At 35.1% G+C, this 22,394-nt stretch overlaps 1 protein-coding gene across 1 annotated transcript; it reads left to right on the forward strand.

Annotated features, from left to right (window-relative positions):
* Positions 1 to 9,220: 9,220 nt before the first annotated feature.
* On the forward strand, positions 9,221 to 11,748 carry LOC131048021 (uncharacterized). The gene is made up of 4 exons (XM_057981845.2): positions 9,221 to 10,501; positions 10,633 to 10,736; positions 11,244 to 11,362; positions 11,450 to 11,748. Exons 1-4 carry the CDS (start codon positions 10,186 to 10,188, stop codon positions 11,595 to 11,597), a joined length of 687 nt encoding a protein of 228 aa, XP_057837828.2. The 5' UTR covers positions 9,221 to 10,185; the 3' UTR covers positions 11,598 to 11,748.
* The last annotated feature ends 10,646 nt before the right edge of the window (positions 11,749 to 22,394 follow it).

Below are 22,394 nucleotides of genomic sequence, written 5' to 3' on the forward strand. Positions count from 1 at the left end.
ATTTGAAAGGCTTCTGATTTCTCTTTTAAAAACATAACCGACATCATCCTTGAGTAATCATCCACAAATAATATGAAGTATTTATCACCTTAATAACTTTGAACTATTGTTGGCATTACATTAAGTTTGTTGGTATGATAATATTGAGAAGGTTGTTGGAGATTGATGATATAATTGATAAAGGATGATTACTATCTTAATGATATTATTTTGTCATTGATGTCAAGCAATTGATTTTCTAATTCAGTATGATGTTGCCATATATTAAAGAGTATGTTTTGATGAGTACAAAGATGTCGGTAAGTGACACTGAAAGAATGTGAAAATGAAGGGGATTAATAAGTTATTCAATAGGCAACTATTACCAAGTTAGACAGTGATGAGATTATGTTATTTTGATTGCTCTGATACCAATTGTTAGTTAAATGAGAGGGGGGGGGGGTGAATCAGATAACCTCACAATTCAATGTTCTAATTAGATTCAACCTCAGTATAACTTATTTGATATGCAACTATGACTGTAAATCATTCAAACTCATAAACTGATAAACTTGAAACATCAAAACAGATTTAACACCAGATTTAACGTGGAAACCCAAATAGGAAAAACCATTGTGGGATTTCAGACCCACAAAGAAAATATACTCTTCTAGAGTATGCTCGGTTAAAAGCCAATCTTGTTAAAGATTATATAAACACATTTCTATATGTCTCCCGGTCAAGGGATTTCCCTCAGATCTATCAGAATCTTGCACTTTGTTAGAAGTGACCTTGTCAAAGGATTTCAAACACTCAATTAGAATGTTACCTTGTTAGAGGATTTACAAATAAGACTGTTAGGTCCACTTGGTTAAGAGATTTCTTGTCACTCAAAAAAATAAATAACAGTAATAAAATATATCTGCAACTTCATATCTGAAATGTTATGGCAGACTCTATGTGCTCAAAATCATCTTGTCATAAGACTTATCTTCCTTCTTGCTGGTCTTCTCACTTTGTTCTTCAATCAAATTTTCAATCTTCTGTACTTCGTAATCACTTCTGCAACATCATTGTTCTTCTATTTGCCCGCATAAATTGTTCATCAACTATTCCTTATTTATAAGCAATTCCTAATCGCTTAATCTCCTTAATCACATTTCTCATGATTAATCTTAGCCATCAGATCTTCAAACTTGACTAGGTTCATTGCATCCTTTGAATTGAAAAACGTTTTATCTTGCCTTGAAACTTGTATTCCTTCCTTAGTACTTTTGCTCGGTTATGACTGTTCAATCTGTATTGTAGATCTAACTCTTGAATTTTCATTGCCATTGATCCTTAACAAACTTCTTGCACGACATTCCAATCTTCTATAAATCTCCAGCTCATTGGCATCCTTCATTTAATAATGTATTTATTCATCCAATGCATTTTGTTACTGCTCAGTTGATACTCGGTTAACTGTGAACTTTAGTCGGTAGACATTTTTCTATTCATCTCGGTTACTATCTCGGTAGCTTTTCTTGCTGACGATACTCGGTGACTTCTTTCTTCTTTAACCGACATCGATAACCTTGGAATTTACCGACTGGCTCCTTGCTTGGTAAAATAGAATAGTATCAAACCTTTGCTCATTCTATTACATGAAATCTTTTCTCCTTCTTATTCAGTCTTCGAATACACATATATAGGTATCAAAATAATCAAAATAACATAATCTCATCACTGAATAACTCAATAATAGTTTCCCATTGAATAACTTATTACTCCCCTTCATTTTCACATTCTTTCACTGTCACTTACCGAAATCTTTATACTCATCAAAACATACTCTTTAAGATATGGCAACATCATACTGAATCGGAAAATCAATTGCTTGACATCAATGACAAAATAATATCATTAGACGGTAATCATCCTTTATCAATTATATCATCAATCTCCAACAACCTTCTCAATATCATTCCAACAAACTTAATGTAATGCCAACAATCTCCCCCTTTGGCATTGATGGCAATACCAACTTGATTTATTCCAATTGATTCAAACTGTTGTTATTCTTCTCCTGTTATCCTTGAGCTATAAACTTCTCTTGTAATCGTCTCCCCCTGTCATTAGTCTTCTCCCCCTTTGACAACAATGCCAAAATTAAAACTGATCCATGATTACTTCCCCTATGAAGTAATTTCCTTGCTTGTTAAAACATATACAAATGTATCATCTCAGTCTCGGTCAGGGCATCTTGTCTTCATTCACTATTTCCTACACAACTTTAGGCAACCTCCTAAAGTGTGTAAATCAATATCAACTCACAAATAGTATTATGTAGAGTCATAGAATTGATGGTTTCACCAAACTCTGTCAGTGAGTACTAGATAGGGGTAGGACCCCTAACTTACTTCTGAGATACTCAAAAGTGTCCCTTGGCAGTGGGTTTTTGAAGATGTCTTCTATTTGTTCCTTTGTGCTAACATATTCTAGCACAACTTTCTTTTCTTGAACTTCTTCTCTTAGATAATGATACTTTATAGAATTATGCTTTGTCTTAGAGTGCATTACCAAATTCTTTGAAATGTTAATAGCACTTGCACAAAATATAGTTACTGGTTTGGTAACTGTCTCATTCATACCTTCCAACAGTTGTTTGACCCATTCTATATTGGTACAATTCAATGTTGCGGCGACATATTCAGCTTCAACAGTTGATTGTGAAATGCATCCTTGTTTCTTGCTAAGCCAACTCACTAGTCTTTCTCCCAAAAAGAAAGCTCCACCGCTTGTGCTTTTCCTGTCATCAATATTTCATGCCCAATTAGCATCAGTATAGACTTTTAAGTCAAAATCATTCTTTTTTTATATAGTAAACCATAATCTTCAGTGCCTCTCAAGTATCTAAAAATTCTCTTGATTGCTGCCATATGGGTTTCTTTGGGATCTGTAGAAAATCTTGTAGCTATACCTACTGCATGTGCTATATCAAGCCTGTTGTGAACTACATATTGCAACTTTCCAATCATAGATCGGTAAAGTGTCTTATCAATAGATGCAGATTCATCATTCTTTGATAGTTTACAATTAGTAGTCATAGGAGTACTTACAGGTTTAGAATCCTCCATTTCAAATTTCTTCAAGATTTCCTTTATATACTTGGATTGAGTAATGAAAATCCCATTTTTCATTTGTAGTATTTGTGAACCTATAAAATACTTTATTTCACTGATTAATGACATCTCAAATTTTTTGCACATTTCTTTTCAAAAATTCTTGAATAAAGAATCATTTCCACAAAAAATAATATCATCAACAAATATGGTTGAAATCAATATTCCATTATCCTCATCATTTTTCATATACATGTTGTTGTTTTCACTAGTCCTTATAAATCCAATCTTTATTAAGTAAGAGTGGAACCTTTCATACCAAGCTCTAGGTGCTTGCTTTAGGTCATATAAAGATTTGTTCAACTTACATACCTGATCTTTATTCTTCTCTTCAATAAATCCTTTAGGTTGTTCAATATAGACTTCTTCTTCTAGTATACCATTCAAAAATGTAGATTTAACATCCATTTGATATACCTTGAAATTTTTGTAAGCAGCATATGCCAACAATGTTCTCACTCCCTCAAGTCTTGCCACAAGTGCAAAATTCTCACCAAAGTCTATTCCCTCTTCTTGAGCATAACATTTGCAAACTAGCCTTGCTTTATTCCGAATGACGTCACCTTTTTCACTTAGCTTATTTCTGAAAATCCACTTTATACTGATTACATTTTTCTCTATTGGTCTTGGGACCAGTGTCCATGTTTCATTTTTCTTGATTTGTTCAATCTCTTATGTCATATCATTTACCCAATCTTCATTGCTTAATACCTCTTTTACTATCCTCGGTTCAAACTCGGATATCAGACATGTGTTATGTCTCAGTTTGTTCCTTGTCATCGCTGGAGCATCCTTATATCCTATAATCTAACTTGATGCTTGATTTCTTTTGACATATTTTGCTAATATAGGCTCGATAGGCTCTATATGATCTTCTTCATCACTCGGTAACTGAGTATTTTCTTCATCAGCTTTCTCGGTAGGACTTCTCGGTTGGACATATACAAAATCTTCATAATCCTCTGGTTCTTTGGAATTACCTTCATCATTGCTTTCTGCAAATTCATCAATTTTCACATTTGCACTTTCCACTATTTTGTTAGATGATTTGATCAGACATTTAAATGGTTTACTCCTAGAGGAATAACCAAGAAATGTTCCTTCCTCGCTTTTCTGATCAAATTTTCCATTTTTGTCACCTTTGTGAACATAACATCTACTTCCAAATATTTTAAAATAACTTACATTTGGTTTCTTGTCATATCAGATTTCATACGGTGTCTTCATAGTTCCTTTCTTCAGTTGTACTCGGTTCAAGGTGTAAACTGCATTGCTTATTGCTTCTCTCCAAAATATTTGAGGTATTCTCTTTTCTATCATCAAGGTTCTGGCACAATCTATAATTGATCTGTTTCTTCTTTCAACTATCTCATTTTGTTGTGGTGTTCTCGGTGTAGACACTTGTCTCTTTATACCATGATCATTGCAAAATAAGTAAAATTCATCTGAAATGAACTCTCCTCCTCTATCAGATCTTAGACATTTCAACTGTCATCCTGTTTCAATTTCAACTCTTGCCTTATACCATTTGAACATTTGAAAGGCTTCTGATTTCTCTTTTAAAAACATAACTGACATCATCCTTGAGTATTCATCCACAAATAATATGAAGTATTTATCACCATAATAACTTTGAACTATTGTTGGCATTACATTAAGTTTGTTGGTATGATGATATTGAGAAGGTTGTTGGAGATTGATGATATAATTGATAAAGGATGATTACTGTCTTAATGATATTATTTTGTCATTGATGTGAAGCAATTGATTTTCTGATTCAGTATGATGTTGCCATATCTTAAAGAGTATGTTTTGATGAGTATAAAGATGTCGGTAAGTGACACTGAAAGAATGTGAAAATGAAGGGGAGTAATAAGTTATTCAATGTGAAACTATTACCAAGTTAGATAGTGATGAGATTATGTTATTTTGATTGCTTTGATACCAATTGTTAGTTAAATGAGAGGGGGGGGGGGGGGGTGAATCAGATAACCTCACAATTCAATGTTCTAATCAGATTCAACCTCGGTAGAACTTACTTGATATGCAACTATGACTGTAAATCATTCAAACTCATAAACTGATAAAATTGAAACATCAAAACACATTTAACACCAGATTTAAAGTGGAAACCCAAATAGGAAAAACCACTGTGGGATTTTAGACCCACAAAGAAAATATACTCTTCTAGAGTATGCTCGGTTAAAAGCCAATCTTGTTAAAGATTACATAAACACATTGCTATATGTGACGTGGTCAAGGGATTTCCCTCAGATCTATTAGAATCTTGCACTTTGTTAGAAGTGACCTTGTCAAAGGATTTCAAACACTCAATTAGAATGTTACCTTGCTAGAGGATTTACAAATAAGACTGTTAGGTCCACTTGGTTAAGAGATTTCCTATCACTTACAAAAATAAATAACAATAATAAAATCTATCAGCAACTTCACATCTGAAATGTTATGGTAGACTCTATGTGCTCAAAATCATCTTGTCATAAGACTTATCTTCCTCCTTGTTGGGCTTCTCACTCTGTTCTTCAATCTTCTATACTCTGTAATCACTTATGCAGCATCACTATTCTTCTATTTGCCCGCATACATTGTTCATCAACTATTCCTTATTTATAAGCATTTCCTAACCACTTAATCTCCTTAATCACATTTCCCATAATTAATCTTAGCCATCAGATCTTGAAACTTGACTAGGTTCATTGAATCCTTTGAACTGAAAAATGTTTTATCTTGCCTTGAAACTTGTATTCCTTCCTTGGTACTTGTGCTCGGTTATGACCGTTCAATCTGTGTTGTAGATCTAACTCTTGAATTTTCATTGCCGTTGATCCTTAGCAAACTTCTTGCACGACATTCCAATCTTCTATAAATCTCCAGCTCATTGGCATTCTTCATTTAATAATGTATTTATTCATCCAATGCATTCTGTTACTGCTCGGTTGATACTTGGTTAATTCTGAACTTTACTCGATAGACATTCTGTATTCGTCTTAGTTACTGTCTCGGTAGCTTTGCTTGCTGACGACACTTGGTGACTTCTTTCTTCTTTAACTGACATTGATAACCTTGGAATTTACCGATTAGCTCCTTGCTTGATAAAATAGAATAGTATCAAACCTTTACTCATTCTATTACATGAAATCTTTTCTCCTTCTTATTCAGTCTTTGAATACGCATGTATAGGTATCAAAATAATCAAAATAACATAATCTCATCATTGTCTAACTCGGTAATAGTTGCCTATTGAATAACTTATTACTCCCTTTCATTTTCACATTCTTTCAGTGTCACTTACTGACATCTTTATACTCATCAAAACATACTCTTTAAGATATGGCGACATCATACTGAATCAGAAAATCAATTGCTTGACATCAATGACAAAATAATATCATTAAGACAATAATCATCCTTTATCAATTATATCATCAATCTCCAACAACCTTCTCAATATCATCATACCAACAAACTTAAATTTTTAATGCCAACACTATGGTGTTGGGTGCCCCTATCCAGGGCTTTTCTCCTGAAAAATTATTGTGACTATCTTTGTCATTGTATACTCAGACTTATTATACCTTTCAACTATCATAAAATTTTAGATCTACATCTACACAAGCACAAAGAGTAGAAAATTTGGTTGTGGCTATATAGGAGCTTACCTCAGTCAAGCCCTTGTTTTGGTATTTCTACCTCCATGAATAGCCAAATTGGATATGAAATAAAGTGTGTTCTTTGAAATTTAAGTGTTTCTAAGATTGTGGTGAGGAATGATATGCATAAATATAAAAGGAAATTCTACTCAAGTGTGTTAGAGTGATCCCTAGATGAATTAATCAAAAGGTAGTGTACAAACCAACTCAAGAATGTGTAAAAATATAAATAATAGTAAATGAATTATAATTACCAGATCTGAAGATTAAAACTTAGAAATGTGAGAACAACACCATATCATACCAAACCCTTAAGGAGAGGTACAAGTTGATCATCGGTCAATAATCTATGTCATCCTCCAACATTCCTTGAAGTTTAGATGTGAAATTATAGGGATTTGTTGGTTCTACAAATTCTTCAACCATCCAAAAGTTAACCAAAAAATACTCACAAAAAGTGTATAATGTGTCGAGTCCTTGCAATGTTTCCTTGTGGACATACAAACTACTTAACTAGTAGGGAAAAGCCTCAGCCCCACCTCCTAGCTCAACTACTGAAAACTATAGGCCAAAAAATACAAGAGGACAATCCGTTTAACCCCACAAAATTTTTTTCTAAATAAAATCGAACCTATCTCTCCATGAATTTAGAGGCCAGAGCCCATGGTACCACTTCCTTATCATCTTATTTTCCAAGTGACCTTGTTTATTTAAATTTTGTTTTTTGATCTTTTATTCCTCAAAACTTCCTATAAATTTTTTTGATTTTTGTCCTCAACATTAATGGAGAAATTTTATGAATCAAGCATGGGATCAAATTAATGTAAAGGATTCCTAAATTTTCTTAGCAACAATTGTTGGAAAGATCTAGTACTAGCCCTCAATGAACCACTAGGTAACAAATATTAAGCCTACAAAGAATTGAAGTTAGAACATTCAAACACCTAGTAGATCTAGACTTTCATCATGTTATAGTCAACTAGACAATTAGTGCATAGTATTTACCTATTGAGCTACCAAAATCTTCAATGCCATAATCACTATTAGTTTTGCATAAAAAACATATTAAGCACACATAGGGCCATGATAAGGCATAAATACATGCAAATTAGAAATAGTTAAGAAATTCACACACCATATAAACAAACTTACAACATAGATCTAGAAAATGCCACAACTCACCACCAGTGTGCTCCCTAGAAAAAACAAAAGTTTGCAAATTTTATTTTTTTTAAAGCTCTTTCATTTTTTTATTAGCAGAGACACTTAAACCTATGCACTAGAGTCTACTACGATTGTCCACCTTAGAGAAACATGCAAAAAAATCAAACCCTAATGGCGAACTGTTCTTCTCAATCATTCTTTACTAGCAACCTATGGTGATCCCAAAAGTACGAACCCTAAGACCTTGTTTTGTCAACCCTGTCCTCTGAAGTCATACATTCTCGTGTTGTTATTTGTGAATGCCTCTACCAACCCTTTGCAAACTACCAAATACTTTACATTGAAAATTTTCGAGTAAAAAATATGCAAATTGTACATAAGACAAATTTAAAAGAAAATTCATGTAAAGAATCCCAACAGTTTGATTGGCTCAATGAAAAATTGATTCTATTTAAACATAATTATCTCCACAATAGTTCCATGGAATTTTCATTAGAGCTATATAGTCCAATGACTAGTATATATACATCAATAAATATAGACTATGCTGGAGTGGGGTGTAGGATTGGAAGGGAGAGGATGACACCTATAAGCCCACTCACTCAATATTTCTATCTTAAAAAAAGAGGTCGTCACTTCCATGTCGTTCTCACCGTCAAGCCCACTCATTCAATATTTATAGTCAAGGTCTCAATCTCAAAGAGTCGCATGTTAAATCATCTCTCTCACAGCTCGACACATAAAAAATTGTGTTACCGACAAGATATTTCTTAATGTGAATAAGCCTAAAAAGATTTGGAAAATTTGGCGCCTTTAAAAATAATAATTACTGGAGCAAAGAATTGCGTGCAAGCCATAACAATCATTCAATCAAAGGAAAAGAAACGACGAATCATATCCAGGACTGGAGGATAAAACAAGCAATTTTTCATCTTGATTAACGAATGTGAATCTCCCAACGAGGCATCAAAATCATGATTTTGGAAAATCTGGCGCCTTAAAGAATAATAATTCTTCTCCCACCAAGAAATTGCGTGCCTGCACTAATCATTCAACAATGGAGAGCAAAGACGAATCATGTCCAGGCAGATAATAAAACAAACAATGTCTGATCTGGAGGAATGTGAATACAACGTGAGCAAGATTTCTTGACTTCTTTTCGATTGTTTTGTCACCTCCCATGGACCCACATCTGCAACACCATACACAAATGCCTAATGCATGGTTGGCCTGCAATGAAAAATCACAAAATTGGGTTGCAGATTCTTTAGGTTTTTCTTTCTTCTCACGAAATCTGAGTGGCCATGTCAGCGAATGTAAGATCAGGTGTCAGTGAAGAATGCAATTGCATGGATTCCAGCTCTGGGGAATCTGAAACCGCGTGGGCGTGCATGTGCTCATGACATCCGTACATCTCAACGAAAACGAGGTGAAATCCTGTGACTCGCACTGACCATGCAACAAATCACTGTTACGTCCATGTGTGAATGCCATCATAGGAGGGTGCAACATTACATGGCCCATTCCGCAATGCATTTTTGTTGTTTACATGGTCAATTTCACCTCTTTACTTGTTTTGGGCTAACACTTACAGTCAGCCCAATGGACTATAAATCTTGCCCAATCCTCTTTTCTTTCCATTCTACATTAAGAGACTCCCAGGTGACATATTCAAACCTTCTTCTTGGCTATACCCAAACGAAGCCATTGAGATTTTATAGTTCAATGAATTGAGATGGTTCTGACACATACAATGGTGTAGCTTCCAAGAGAAAAACGTTTCTTCTTCGTAGGCAAATTTGGTTTTTTTTAATGGTTTTGTATCGTTTTTGTGAAAGATTGTTTCGAAATTAATTCTGTGTTTTAGATTCCAAGACAAATATGTGAATCATCAAGAAGAGGGAAACTATTTGGATCACCTAAGGTAAGACTATTGGTGTTTCTGTAACTCTGACCAGGTTTGCAACTTTAATGGCCAAAAATCCAGGCCAAACCATGGCCTTTTCTCAATGTTTTCCATTCATATGTGTGGGGTGATTCTTTTAGAGTCACCTCCACCTGCTACATATCCCCTATTTGAGACCTTCCCCAACAGAGAAGCTTGAACTCTAAGTGGGTAATAAACCCCTGGCCTCACAAAACCATAAATTGATTTGGTACTACAGTGTTTTAAGTACTCAACTTAGGAGCTGAAAATCAAAGGGCAGAGGATGAAATCTAGTGGGTCAGCTCTGCTGAGTCAGCTCACCAGCAGGGAGAACAGATTATTAGATTCGTCAGCAGCAGGGTATGGTTATAATAAGATGTTTGATGAGGACGCCACCTGTGAAGGCAACCTTCAGAGATGGAAATGCGAGGAAAATGGAGTGAGACTGAGAAAAAGAGTGGTGATTCTTGTGGATGAATCTCGTGAAGCAAGGCTGGCATTGTTGTGGGCTCTCTCTCATGTGGTCAACAATTCTGATATTGTCACTCTGCTGTACATTGTGGATTGCCACAAAACTCTGTTATCTACACATCTCAAAGGTATAACATAGAATTCTTAGTCAGCTCTCCACATATTACATTTTGGACTAGATGTATGCTTGATTCCAGCTCTTTAGTTGCAGTTATGTGGATAATATTGCCTTCCTTACATTTGTGTGAACTCAATGCAGACAAGTTTTGCTGCTCTGGAAAGGCGTATGAAAGAAATCTAGAGGCCAAGGGATTTGATTTGGTGAATTCCCTGGAGTCACTATCCAAGGCACGCCGGCCAGAGGTATTTTATAGAACTTTTCAACATATCCTGCACACTAGACACCCCTGATCTAGTATACCACCATAAGCCTGTACTAATAGTACCACTACATTTGGGTGTAAGGGTAATAGTGTAAAAGGATCAATTTTATTGACTTCAAAACCAAATTCATTAGTTAAAAATGGGCTCAGTGATAGGAGAAACTAGAAAGTTATATAGAATGTTTAAATATGATAATGTAGAGATGGCTTCATGAAGTAGCAGTAAAATTGGGTTGTCTCTCTTGGATTTTGTTTTAACCAAGTAATTTCATCATATCTGAAAAATTTGATTATGAATACATTGTTCTGAAATATTTAACATAATTTGATAGTTTCAAAGTTTCTTGGATAGTTTTAAAGTTTCAAAGCTGTTAATAGCCAACTATTATGGCTCAAATTGTAGTACTTGATGCTGTTCTTCCATATTTTGTAAAATTCTCTGTTTTTTCTCATTTTTAATCCAATACATGAATGATTGTTCTGTTAGGTACAAACTGAAGTTGTTGTGGTGGGAGGTGATAAAGCACCAACAATTGTAAACCAGGTCAACAAACTTGAAGCCTCAGTGCTTGTTATAGGGCAGAGAAGGCCTTCATTATTTCAGAGGTATGAAGAGATCTATAATATGTTTTCTTGCATTTGCATTGGTTACTGTATACCTAAAAATGGAGTATAATGTTGATTCATTTGCAGGATGTTCCATACAAGGAGTGATGCATTGGTAGAGTACTGCATTGCAAATACTGAGTGCTTGACATTGGGTGTAAGGAAGCAGAGCAACAAGATTGGTGGGTACCTCATCAATAGCCGCTGGCAGAAAAATTTCTGGCTTCTGGCGTAGAATTCTATGTTGTATATTTGCCTATGGGCCATCCGAAAATACAAATCTCAAGGCTCTTAATTAGCCAGTACCTTGTTAGAAGATGTATAGATTGTACCATACAATTTCATGGTTTATGTGCAGATTATAAAAATGATAGAATTTCTAGCTATCACGGTTTTTTGGGAACTTGAGATCCTGGGGATGGAGAAAATAATAATCTAAAGAATGCCCACTGTGTACAATAAATTCGATGTTCTGTATGCAATGTAATTGCCGTTTTACATCATTCATTCTATTAAGCCTTGACATGACATTCCCATAAAATTAGGGTTCACTGATATTTAAATGAATATAAATCTTGGTATATTTTATTTCTGGATGCCCAGAACGCTCACGTGCAGCTATGTGCAAGTAAATGAGGATTCCTCTTTGAGTACAGGCTAATTTGCATTGGCTTGTACTCTTGGACAATTTATACGGGCAGCTTACCATATAGGCAGGTAGCAGGTAGATATGATAAAATAATATGCTTGAAGGTTTCACAATTCAATTGCGTGTATTTTTTTTAATCAATTTTTTCGATCACATTCTATGATCCATTATCAGGATAGTGAGCTAGAGAGCAGAAAATGAGTGAATTGCAGCCCAAGACCGACTAAATAGTGAGGGGGTATGGGGTTAAATAAGTGACATGAGAAATGAGAGATAATAAGGGAAAGAGAGGACATGAGATGAGAGGAAAAAAGAAGGTAAAAATATAAAAATTAAAACATAAAAGTCTCAAAATATAAGCAAGAAAAAGAAGCAAATTAAATAACTTGGTACAAACCAAACAAAAAACTAACCAAAGGAAACAACAAAAGGACAAGAAAGGACATAACTTATTTAATTTGCTTCTTTTTCCTGCCTATATTTTGAGACTTTTATGCTTTGTTTTTTAATGTTTTTACCTTCTTTTTTCCTCTCATTCCCTCTCCTTTATTTCCATTATCATCTCTTGTTTCTTGTGTCACTCATCTAACCTCATGCACCCTATCACTATTTAGTTGGTCTTAACTCACTATCTTGATGATGGATCATGGAGTGTGGTTCAAAACGTTGATTCAAAAAGATAAACACAGTTGAATCCAGAAGCCTTCAAGCATATTATCATGGACTATGGTAAAATAAGATTTTTAACATCTAAGAGACAAAGAAGGTCTAATGGACAACAAATCTTATCATTTTTGTTTTGTGAAGTGTTGTTATTTTGCTAGTTTATTCGATAATGAGCTCTCTCATTCTCTCTACCTGCTTCTCAATGAATAATTCATCAAAGTACATTCTTGTTAACTTACTTATATACTCAAGACCTTGATGTCTTCACACACATTGTAAGCTATTGTGTTTTCCTATTTTCATTATCCTCACTATGCAAAAGACACAAACCAGGGCTCTTCTCAAATCTCTTTAGGCTATTTCCACATACTTGTTTCACACTAAAGATGGCGTAAGTCAATCCTCAATAGAACAATGAGAATCTTTGACCTCCATAGGATATTGGCCTCTAAATAAGCTTTTTGTTGATGGTTCAAAATGGGGTTAAATTCATCAAAGTAATATTTCCTCTTCCACCTTGAATGTGTCATTTGTTCATCCACCTACTATTTTGCTTCATCCATGATTTATTTATTTCATTTATGGCATCTTTGTAAAATATATTGGAATACTAAGAGGAGCGAGTGGGCAGGAAGGGGAGGGGGTGAATCAATATTCAATCAAACCTAAATCCTTTAGCATAAACTTAAAACCTTCATTTAAAAACAAATTACGAGAAATGAAGCACATCACAATTGCACAGAAGACACAAGATTTACATGGAAAACCCAACAAGGGAAAAACCATGGTGAGAAAGTTGCTTGGATCTACTGTCCAAATCCAACCTCACAATTATAAAACAAGATTACAACTTTGTTTAAGGGTGATAATCCAAGGAAGTAATAACTTTTAGAATAACAACTTTATGGCTTCAACCAAAGGAGGTTAACTACTCCTTGATAAATACAACACTTATAGAAGGAGGCTTCGACCTCAAATTGACAAAAATAATTGATTGAATTCTAGTGCAAGAATTCAATTTGGCCACATCAACTACTTTCAACTCACTGCCTCTAGCACACTTCTGGGTCCACTCAAATGTAGCTACCTTCAGCGCATTGCCTTTTAATAAACATTAGGCATTTCTTTGCACACTTCCACATAGCACACCACCACCACACTTTGTGTATATAGTGAAAATGGAATGACAAACTATTGTAAAACCAACAAAGATCCAACCACATAAAAACCCTAGTTCTACAACTAAAAAACCACCATACACCAATGAAGAACCTAAAACATGCAAAATATCAAAAACATGAAAGATTAAATACCATTCACATGCTTAGTAGGGTTTGATCTCCATTGTTTTCTATCTCCATTGATGTTGCTCTCATATTTTGTATTGTGCAGAAGAACTCAACAAAGAACAAATTGTTGTGTAGATTCTTGATTGCTTGATTGCATAAAACTTCACATGAGGATTGATTCGCTTGTTAGGGATATGATCGCATTAATTAGGATTGATAAGGATGAAATGATCCTCTTATATAGAGAGTACCCTAGAAATGGAGAGCTAGGATTAAGAGGTGAAAGGATAAATGGTCAACTATGATTAGAGGGTAGATATAGGAAATGATAAAATATGAAGGGGGTGGTTAAAAGCAAATTAACAGATGAATAACAAGTGTCATGAAGAGAAAAAGCTAATGAATTAATTAAATAAATAAAGATCTATTTAATTAATAGAAGAAGTGGGACCAATATATTTAATTTAGGGAAAGGATAATTTAAATAAATAAAAATATTTATTTAAATTAGAGGCTTGAAGATGATTAATGAATTAATTAAATAAATTAATATCTATTTAATTAATAGAAGGTTTAGGATAAAATCATTAAATAAATAAAATATTTATTTAATTAGGTTAGGACAATTTTACGTGTCTACAATTTTGCCATGCTTTGATCTTTCATTTATATCCTCCACAAGATTTAAAAACACTGATTAAGTCAGACTCAAAATAGCATACAGATGAAATGTGTAGCATCACAACAGATAGCCACAAAACACATAGCCAACAAGGATAGTACATTGTGAATCAATGCAAGTTACAACTACACCCAAAACGTATCATAATACATCTTCCCAAGTACCACAGATGCACAAAACCATGGTGCAAGCTTAAACAACCATCTCCTAGTTGGCCAAGATGAAACATGCAATAGCCAAAAAGTTGGCCCAATAATTTGATTGTCTCGAAGTTTCTTAGATATTTTTAAAGTTTCAAAGCTATTAAGTGGCAACCATTATGGCTCAAATTGTAGTACTTGATGTTGTTCTTCCATATTTTTTTAATAATTTGTGCTTTTTTTCATTTCAAATCCAATAATACATGAATGATTGTTCTATTAGGTACAAATTGAAGTTGTTGTGGTGGGAGGTGATAAAACACTAACAATTGTAAACCAGGTCAACAAACTGGAAGCCTCAGTGCTCATTATAGGCTAGAGAAGGCCTTCATTATTTTAGAGGTATGAAGAGATCTCGTAAGTTTTCTTGTATCTTCATTGGTTACTATATAAAAATAGAGTATAATTTTGATTCAATTATGGAATGTTCTTGTAATGGTGGGGAAATGGTGAGTGATAGATCAAGAGGAAAACTACCCTTTCCCTTAAAGACAGATGAGAGTTTCACTATTGATTATCCTTCAAGCACTTTTCACCATTAAATTAGGAATAGGAGAAGATAATTAACTAGATTCAATCTCTCCACACAAAGATGGCAGATTGAATTCTGAATGAATGGAGAATGCTAAGTTGATCCCCTCTTTCTTGTTTGAAATAGAAAGGAAATTGATTGAATCATGTAGTGCAAAAGTGACAAAGAATTGAATGCTTGATCACGTGTACATACTCCAATCTTGTCCAACTTCCACCTCTTCAAAACTCATGCGAATGAGAGAGCATATGCCCCCTTAAATACATGTTGCTGGATTTGAATTTCATCACAGACCGACATCGAGGGAGTTTCCCACCTGAGACAAAACCAAGAATGCAACCCTAGGAAAAGTCCTTCCCCAAAATAGGGTAGGGACACGGGCGTCAAGCCCCTGTCCTGGGAGGAAAAGGGCACCACACCCCTCTCCAAGGGGGGATAGTGGCACCACACCCCTTTCCTACCCCTTTCTCTAGGGCAGAGTGTAGACGGAGTGATGCAGAGGCCAAGAAAGAAGTTATTCCTGCAAGCCAAGCAATCTCCGGTCTTCGATCAAGCTAGAGGATTCGAGTTTGCATGCGTGAGGACCCTAATGCTGTCAAAAATTTCTAGGACTGCAATTTTACGACACTACATTTAGCCCCCACTTTAGCGAGAGTATAAGCGTACGCCAATACTGCTAGTAAAGTTCAAGGAAACAAGATTGAAAGAATTTTACCATGTGAAGGAGGCAAGATGCGCCAAGCTCCCAGTGGACTTAGGATCTTACGACTTTGATTGACAAAGTAAAAGGGAATATCTAGAAGGGGAGAACCATGACTGCAAGTAGCAAAGTTCCCTTCACTATGAGTCATGAAAGCAAGGATACACAAAATTACAAAGCAAAATAAAGTTCACTAAGTAATTTTAAGTATCACAAGAAGGAAAATATGAGCAAAGTGTATGCCCCCACGTTAAAGCGACCGTGCGTGCCTTATTGGTAGCGATGGCTTTAAGGTAGGATACACCCAAGAGAGAGAAGAGAAGGAGCACGTTATTGCAAGGATTTATCCCCCAACCGAGATAAACCCAAGGATAATGAACACAAAATACGAGGCAGTGTCACTTTCCTCGGGGTCAGTATGTTGTATGATAACTCATGTATATCATGTATGTATATGCATATAATAATCTTCATTCCCCAAAGAAGGACACTACCTTAGAAGAAAAGGGAAGAGAGGATATCTTTTGAGTCAACATGAAAGAGACCAAGAAAAGATCTCAATGCTTTGCATTGTCTCGAAGTAGACATTAAGGGAACAATAGAAGAACATGGATACACATAGAAGAATGGTCACAAAAGAGAAAGAAAGAAGAGGGAGAAATATCTACAATGCTAATATTGCTAATCTAGCACGACATCCACCTCTCGATCTTTTTGATCACTATTTCGAGAAGGCGAGCAACATGCTAGAGGAGCGACATTGAGTACAGTAGATGGAGCTATCACAAGATCCAAACCAGGACTATGCTCATGTTGTAAGTCACTTTGTTTGATTCAAGGAGCTAGGATTAAGGTTTGTGAAAACTCATCTAACAAATGTTTATCCACATCAACATACTCATACTCACTATCAGAAGCATTAGGAGTTGTACTGCCATTATGAATAATATTTTCACCCATTTCTTCATCAAAGTTTAGAGAAACAGGAGCAAGAACATGAATAGGAGTAAAACCATCACATGTTTTATGTAACTTATGATTTGGAGATGTAGGTTGAACATCTTGCTTAGGAGAAAGGGGAATCATGTCAATTGTTGGAGTTTGAGGAGATTGAGTATTTTGAGAGATAGCTTCATGAGCTTGAACACAACGTCTTCATCGGTGTTCTCTGGCACAATGATTCTGTCGAGTCTTAGTGGAAGGCTGAGAAGGAGGAGGAACAATTCAACAAATAGGAATGTTTCTCTCCTTGAAAGTGGAAGGTTTAGGTTGAAGTCTTTTCGATTGAACAATAGGAGAAGCAAGCCTCTTCTCTCGATAAGAGGAAGAAGGTGGAACTGTGCCATAGAAAGGAGGAATATTAGGTGTAGGAAGGAGACCAGGTCCATCATGAGGAGGAGGTATAGGTCTAACCTTAGGAAGAATATTGGTGTTCTCCTTAAAAGAAGGTAAAGTCACATCCATAGGAGTAGGTGGACATTTTTCCTTAGGAAGGAGATTAGTACTTGTTGGAGTTGAGAAACACAACACCACAGGAGCCTAAAGATCTTCTGCAAGCTAAAACAATATGTCACGAGGAGAAGCAATGAAGCAAAATAATCTGAAGAACAAAACATGGGAAAATATGCTCAAAAGAGGAGAGCTCAATATTCACCAAAATGTGTAATGACATAATCCTTCTTCTTACAATGAAAAGAAAGAACTCAACCTTTAATAGGTCAAGAAACCCTAAAAGGGAAAACCTAGGTTTGCACATAATAATTAATAAAAGAATTAATTATTATGCACCTAAAGTTAGCTTAAGTGTAAAAGAGATAAAGGGAACTTAAATAATTAAACAAATATTGTTTAATTAATCAAGTAAATACCCGAAAACTCTAACAGTTCTTTCAGAGAGTGGAAGAACCTCATCTGGAAGAATAATAGGAATGCCAAGTGTTGGTGATCTAGGTTGACATAAGGATAAGATCATATCATTCTTCCATTTTTTATAAGATTGAAAAAGAGCATCGCTCCTTTATGGCAGAGATTGAAATTTTTTAAGCCAAAAGAGATCAATAGGAACACCATGGCTTCTTTCAGATGGACAAAATAAGATATGGTTCATGGTTATGATTTCTCCATTGTGAGGAAATTTCAGAAACTTGTGGAGTGGAGAAGCAATAGCCTTCATGGAAGATAGCCAAGGATAGCCCAACTTCACATGGAATTTCTTAGAAGATGGTATGATAACATAGTCAACATCTATGGATTTAGTATGAACTTCAACAAGAAGAGTGATAGAACCAGTGGTAGGACAAGAGAAGCCATCAAATAACTTCACAACCATATTAGAAGCATTATATAGTGGTTTATGCAATCATAAAGTGAAAAGATACTCTTTAGTTATGACATTAACCATCCAAGAGGGATCAATCAGGGCACCACGACAAGGGATATACTTAACCTTCGCCATTATGTATAAAGGGCCATCGGGTGCTCTAATGGTCTCACTAGGGTCAAATGTAATAAAAGGATCCTTAGGCGTATCTTGTGTTTCTACCATATTAACCAAGTTTGGAGCAATAGAGGTGAATTCTTTAGAAGTGAGAGAATTAGGCACAATCTCAATAACGTTAGAGGTATGAGATGGCAAGGGATCAATGAAAATATTAAAATTTTGATTAGGAGGAGAAAATGATTTATTCCCTTTATTATTCACACCTGCCACATATATAGTATTATTATCAATCAAGTCTTGAACCTTATTTTTCAATGCAAAACATTTCTCAGTATCATGATCAGGTTAACGATGAAATTGGCAAAAGGAATTGTTAACAAAATAGGGAGATGCAAGTTTGGAAGGATAAAATTGTTTTATAGGAGGAAGTTTGATAACATTTCTATGCAACAAGTGAGACATAATATTATGTAAAGATTCATTCAAAGGAGTAAACTGCCTTTCTCTTTGGAAAAATTTAGAAATAGAAGGCACACCTATTCTAGCATTCACATGGTTGTTGTTGTTGATTGGATCATTGAACTTGCTGAAGCTTTTTGTTGGTTTGAACTTCGCAAACGGTTGTTGAACACTCTCCCCCTTATCACTCAGAGTCATAGGAGTGGATTTCTCCATTTGACTCACAACCAATTGATAATTATGGAGTGTTGCACACAACTACAAAAGGGAAGTAAACTCAGACAAAAGAAGATTTTCCTTGATATCTTTTTGTAAATTAGAAATGAAAATTCTTTGAATATCATTATTAGGTACATGAAAAGAAATTTGAGCACACAAATGCTTATATCTACCAATGAAATCAGTCACTTTTTCTTTAACACCTTGTTTACAATGCATTAAATCAGTCAAAGTGATTTTAGGATCAATGTTGTTTTGAAATTGTTGGATGAAAGCATTTGCCAATTGTTGAAAGGAAGTGATAGAATAAGAAGGTAGAGAGAAATACCATTGTAAGGCCTTATCTTTTAGTGTTCCTGTAAATAATTTTGCAAGTAATAGTTGATCATAAGCAAAATTAGTGCACAAGGTTTGAAATGTTTTGACATGCGTAAGAGGATCATCTTTTCCTTTATAAAGTTTTAATTGAGGGAGTTCCACATGTTTAGGTGGCACGAATTTAACAATATCAAGAGAAAGTGGGCTCACAACATCAAAGGTGGGCATACTAAACTTGGGTTGACTCATGGAAGCAATTTGTTGTTGTAAGGAAGACAAAGTTTGAGAAAGATTGTTGATTGTCATTTCAGTGGAAGAATTGATGTTAGACATAGGTGATTGAGAAGGTGGTGGGACATTATGATAAGTAGGCATTGGTGATGATTGGGTAGGAAAAGGGACACTTAAAGGAGGAATAAAGTTGTTGAAGGAATTGCCCCCTTGTGTCACACTGATTGGTTGAGGAATAGAAGGAGCACTCATGGAAGATACAGGTAAAGATGGAGGATTAAATAAAGACAAGGGATTGCTCTCATGACCTATGGTTGTAGGAATGTCTTTTTGGGTTGAAGTAGACATGATGGTAGATGTGAAAGTAGGAATACTAGTCATAGGATTAGTCAAATGAATAGAGGAATTGACTTGTGTTGAAGGTTGTGAATAACCTAGGGTTTCGGCACAACTCTTGATAGGCATGACATTAGAATAAAAAATATGTGCAATGCCACGCAATATATAAATTCAATTCTTATCACTTTGAATCATGTGCTTAAGACCTTCAATTAATGGAAGAGCTTCACTATTAGGGTATTCTTGGGACATCCATAGTTGAAAGCTATCAAATTGATTGTCTGATGTAGAAAGTTGATCTAAAGAAACCCTAGTTAAGGCTTATTCTTCATCATGGGATCCATCAATGGGGTGAATAGGCACATGATGAGGATGGGAATAATTAGCATGATCCTCATTAAAGAAGTCACCCAGATTTGGCTCCATCTCCTTGTTGGAAATTGACACTCTGTTGGTTGGTTTCACTATGTTGTCATTGATGGAAACATGGAATTCTATTTTGACTTCATGTTTTTATTCTATGGTGTACTGGTAGGCACTTCACAGATACTAGACCGACACCTACACCAACACTAATAGGATAGTAAGATTTCACCAGCAATGCAGACCGACATGGTTTAGTAAAGGTTATTAGTATTGAAGGTTGACAGATCTTGGATCTGACATCAAAAATTGATTTTAATGTTTATGCATTTGCGTTATCTGGACGCCATGTAATTTGATATTATATATATCTTTGTAAGCCGACATAAGGTATAAAAAAAATGTATAGGGTATATAGGACAGTTTGATAGATCATTTTGATATAGAATTACAAGAGACATATGATAGGTGATCATGGATATGTGAATGTAATATGATGCAAAATATATAAGAGAGATCATGTATGTAAGGAAATTATGGTAAGGGTTATTCTGGTAAAGGGCTTAGGGATTCAGATTAGAATAGATAGAGCTTAAACTAGAACTGTATTCTAGCATAGAAGATGTTATCTTAGAAGTTCTCACTTCTCCGGAGTGTAGTCTGGAATTTTGTGTAGTCAGTGAGGCTCCTATTGTGATTGAGTAGTGTGTTCTAGGGTGTAAGCCTTCTTGCAAGTGGAGGCCCCTCATATTTTGTAATATCTCTTCATATGGCCAGTGGATTGATATTGTGGGTCACAAATCCCACCATGGTTTTTCCTCTTTGAGGTTTTCCACATATAAATCTGTGTGTTATATTTCTGATTTATGTGATTGGCTTATTAGTTGCTTTAATTCTTTCAATTTTGTATGTACTGGTATACCTGTTGGTATATGCATGGTTTAATAAGGCTAAATTTTAATCTTCTAGTATAACACTGATTTACGCCCCCCCCCCCCTCTCTATGTTATTGATTTCCAACAATTGGTATCAGAGCCTTGTACCTCGGAGGAAGTTTAAAAGCTTGAGGAAGATCCTAAAACCAGAATCCATGAATATGGCTTTGGAGAAGCAACTTGATATGGCACTTGAAGATTATGATGTTGAAAGGTTGAAGAACTTAAAGCTACAAGATGAATTGAATTCTGCTAAGGAATTCATTCTTATCCTACAAGAGAAGCTATCATCTGTTCAAGCTAGGAGGAAGGAACTGTTGCAAAATTGAGATGATGAAGAGAAAGATGCACTTAAGGAACAATGTAAGAAATTGAGTCAGGAGAACATGGTTATGAAAAATGAAATGCAAGTGATAACTATGAGGATGTCTAAGGAGATTGAGGATAGAAAGAAGAAGGAAGAAAATCTTGCTATATCCCTGAAGAACAAATTTGAAGAATGTGGTAGGTTGGTTCATGAAAATGATATGTTGAGATCTGATTTGGTACAATCCCAGAGTAATGAACAAGAGCTTGAGAGACAAATAATAATACTAAGAGAAGATTTAACTACTGCAAGTATAAAGAAAAATTCAAGATCATCTCAGCACAACTTGATGAGTTATTGAAAAGACAAAAGAAAATTGGAGATTCCAGTGGACTTGGATTTGAGCAAGGACAAATTTTTGGTACTTCTAATGAAGATCCAAACCATAAGACACTGGTAAGACAATTTAATGCTTATAAATTCAATGGTAGATGTTTTGTTTGCAATAGATTTGGTCACATGGCTAAGCAATGTAGAAACAGAGCAAATCAGAACCCTGATTCTGCTCCCGATAAATGTTCTAAATCTAATAAGTTTGGTCATAAGATAGAAGATTGCAAAATGAATGTTAAATGCTATGCTTGTCAAAAATTTGGACATATGGCTAATCAGTGTAGGTCAAGCAATTTCACCGGTTTTAGCA

The sequence above is a fragment of the Cryptomeria japonica genome, chromosome 6 (assembly GCF_030272615.1).
Source record: "Cryptomeria japonica chromosome 6, Sugi_1.0, whole genome shotgun sequence".
In the NCBI taxonomy this organism is placed as follows: domain Eukaryota; kingdom Viridiplantae; phylum Streptophyta; class Pinopsida; order Cupressales; family Cupressaceae; genus Cryptomeria; species Cryptomeria japonica.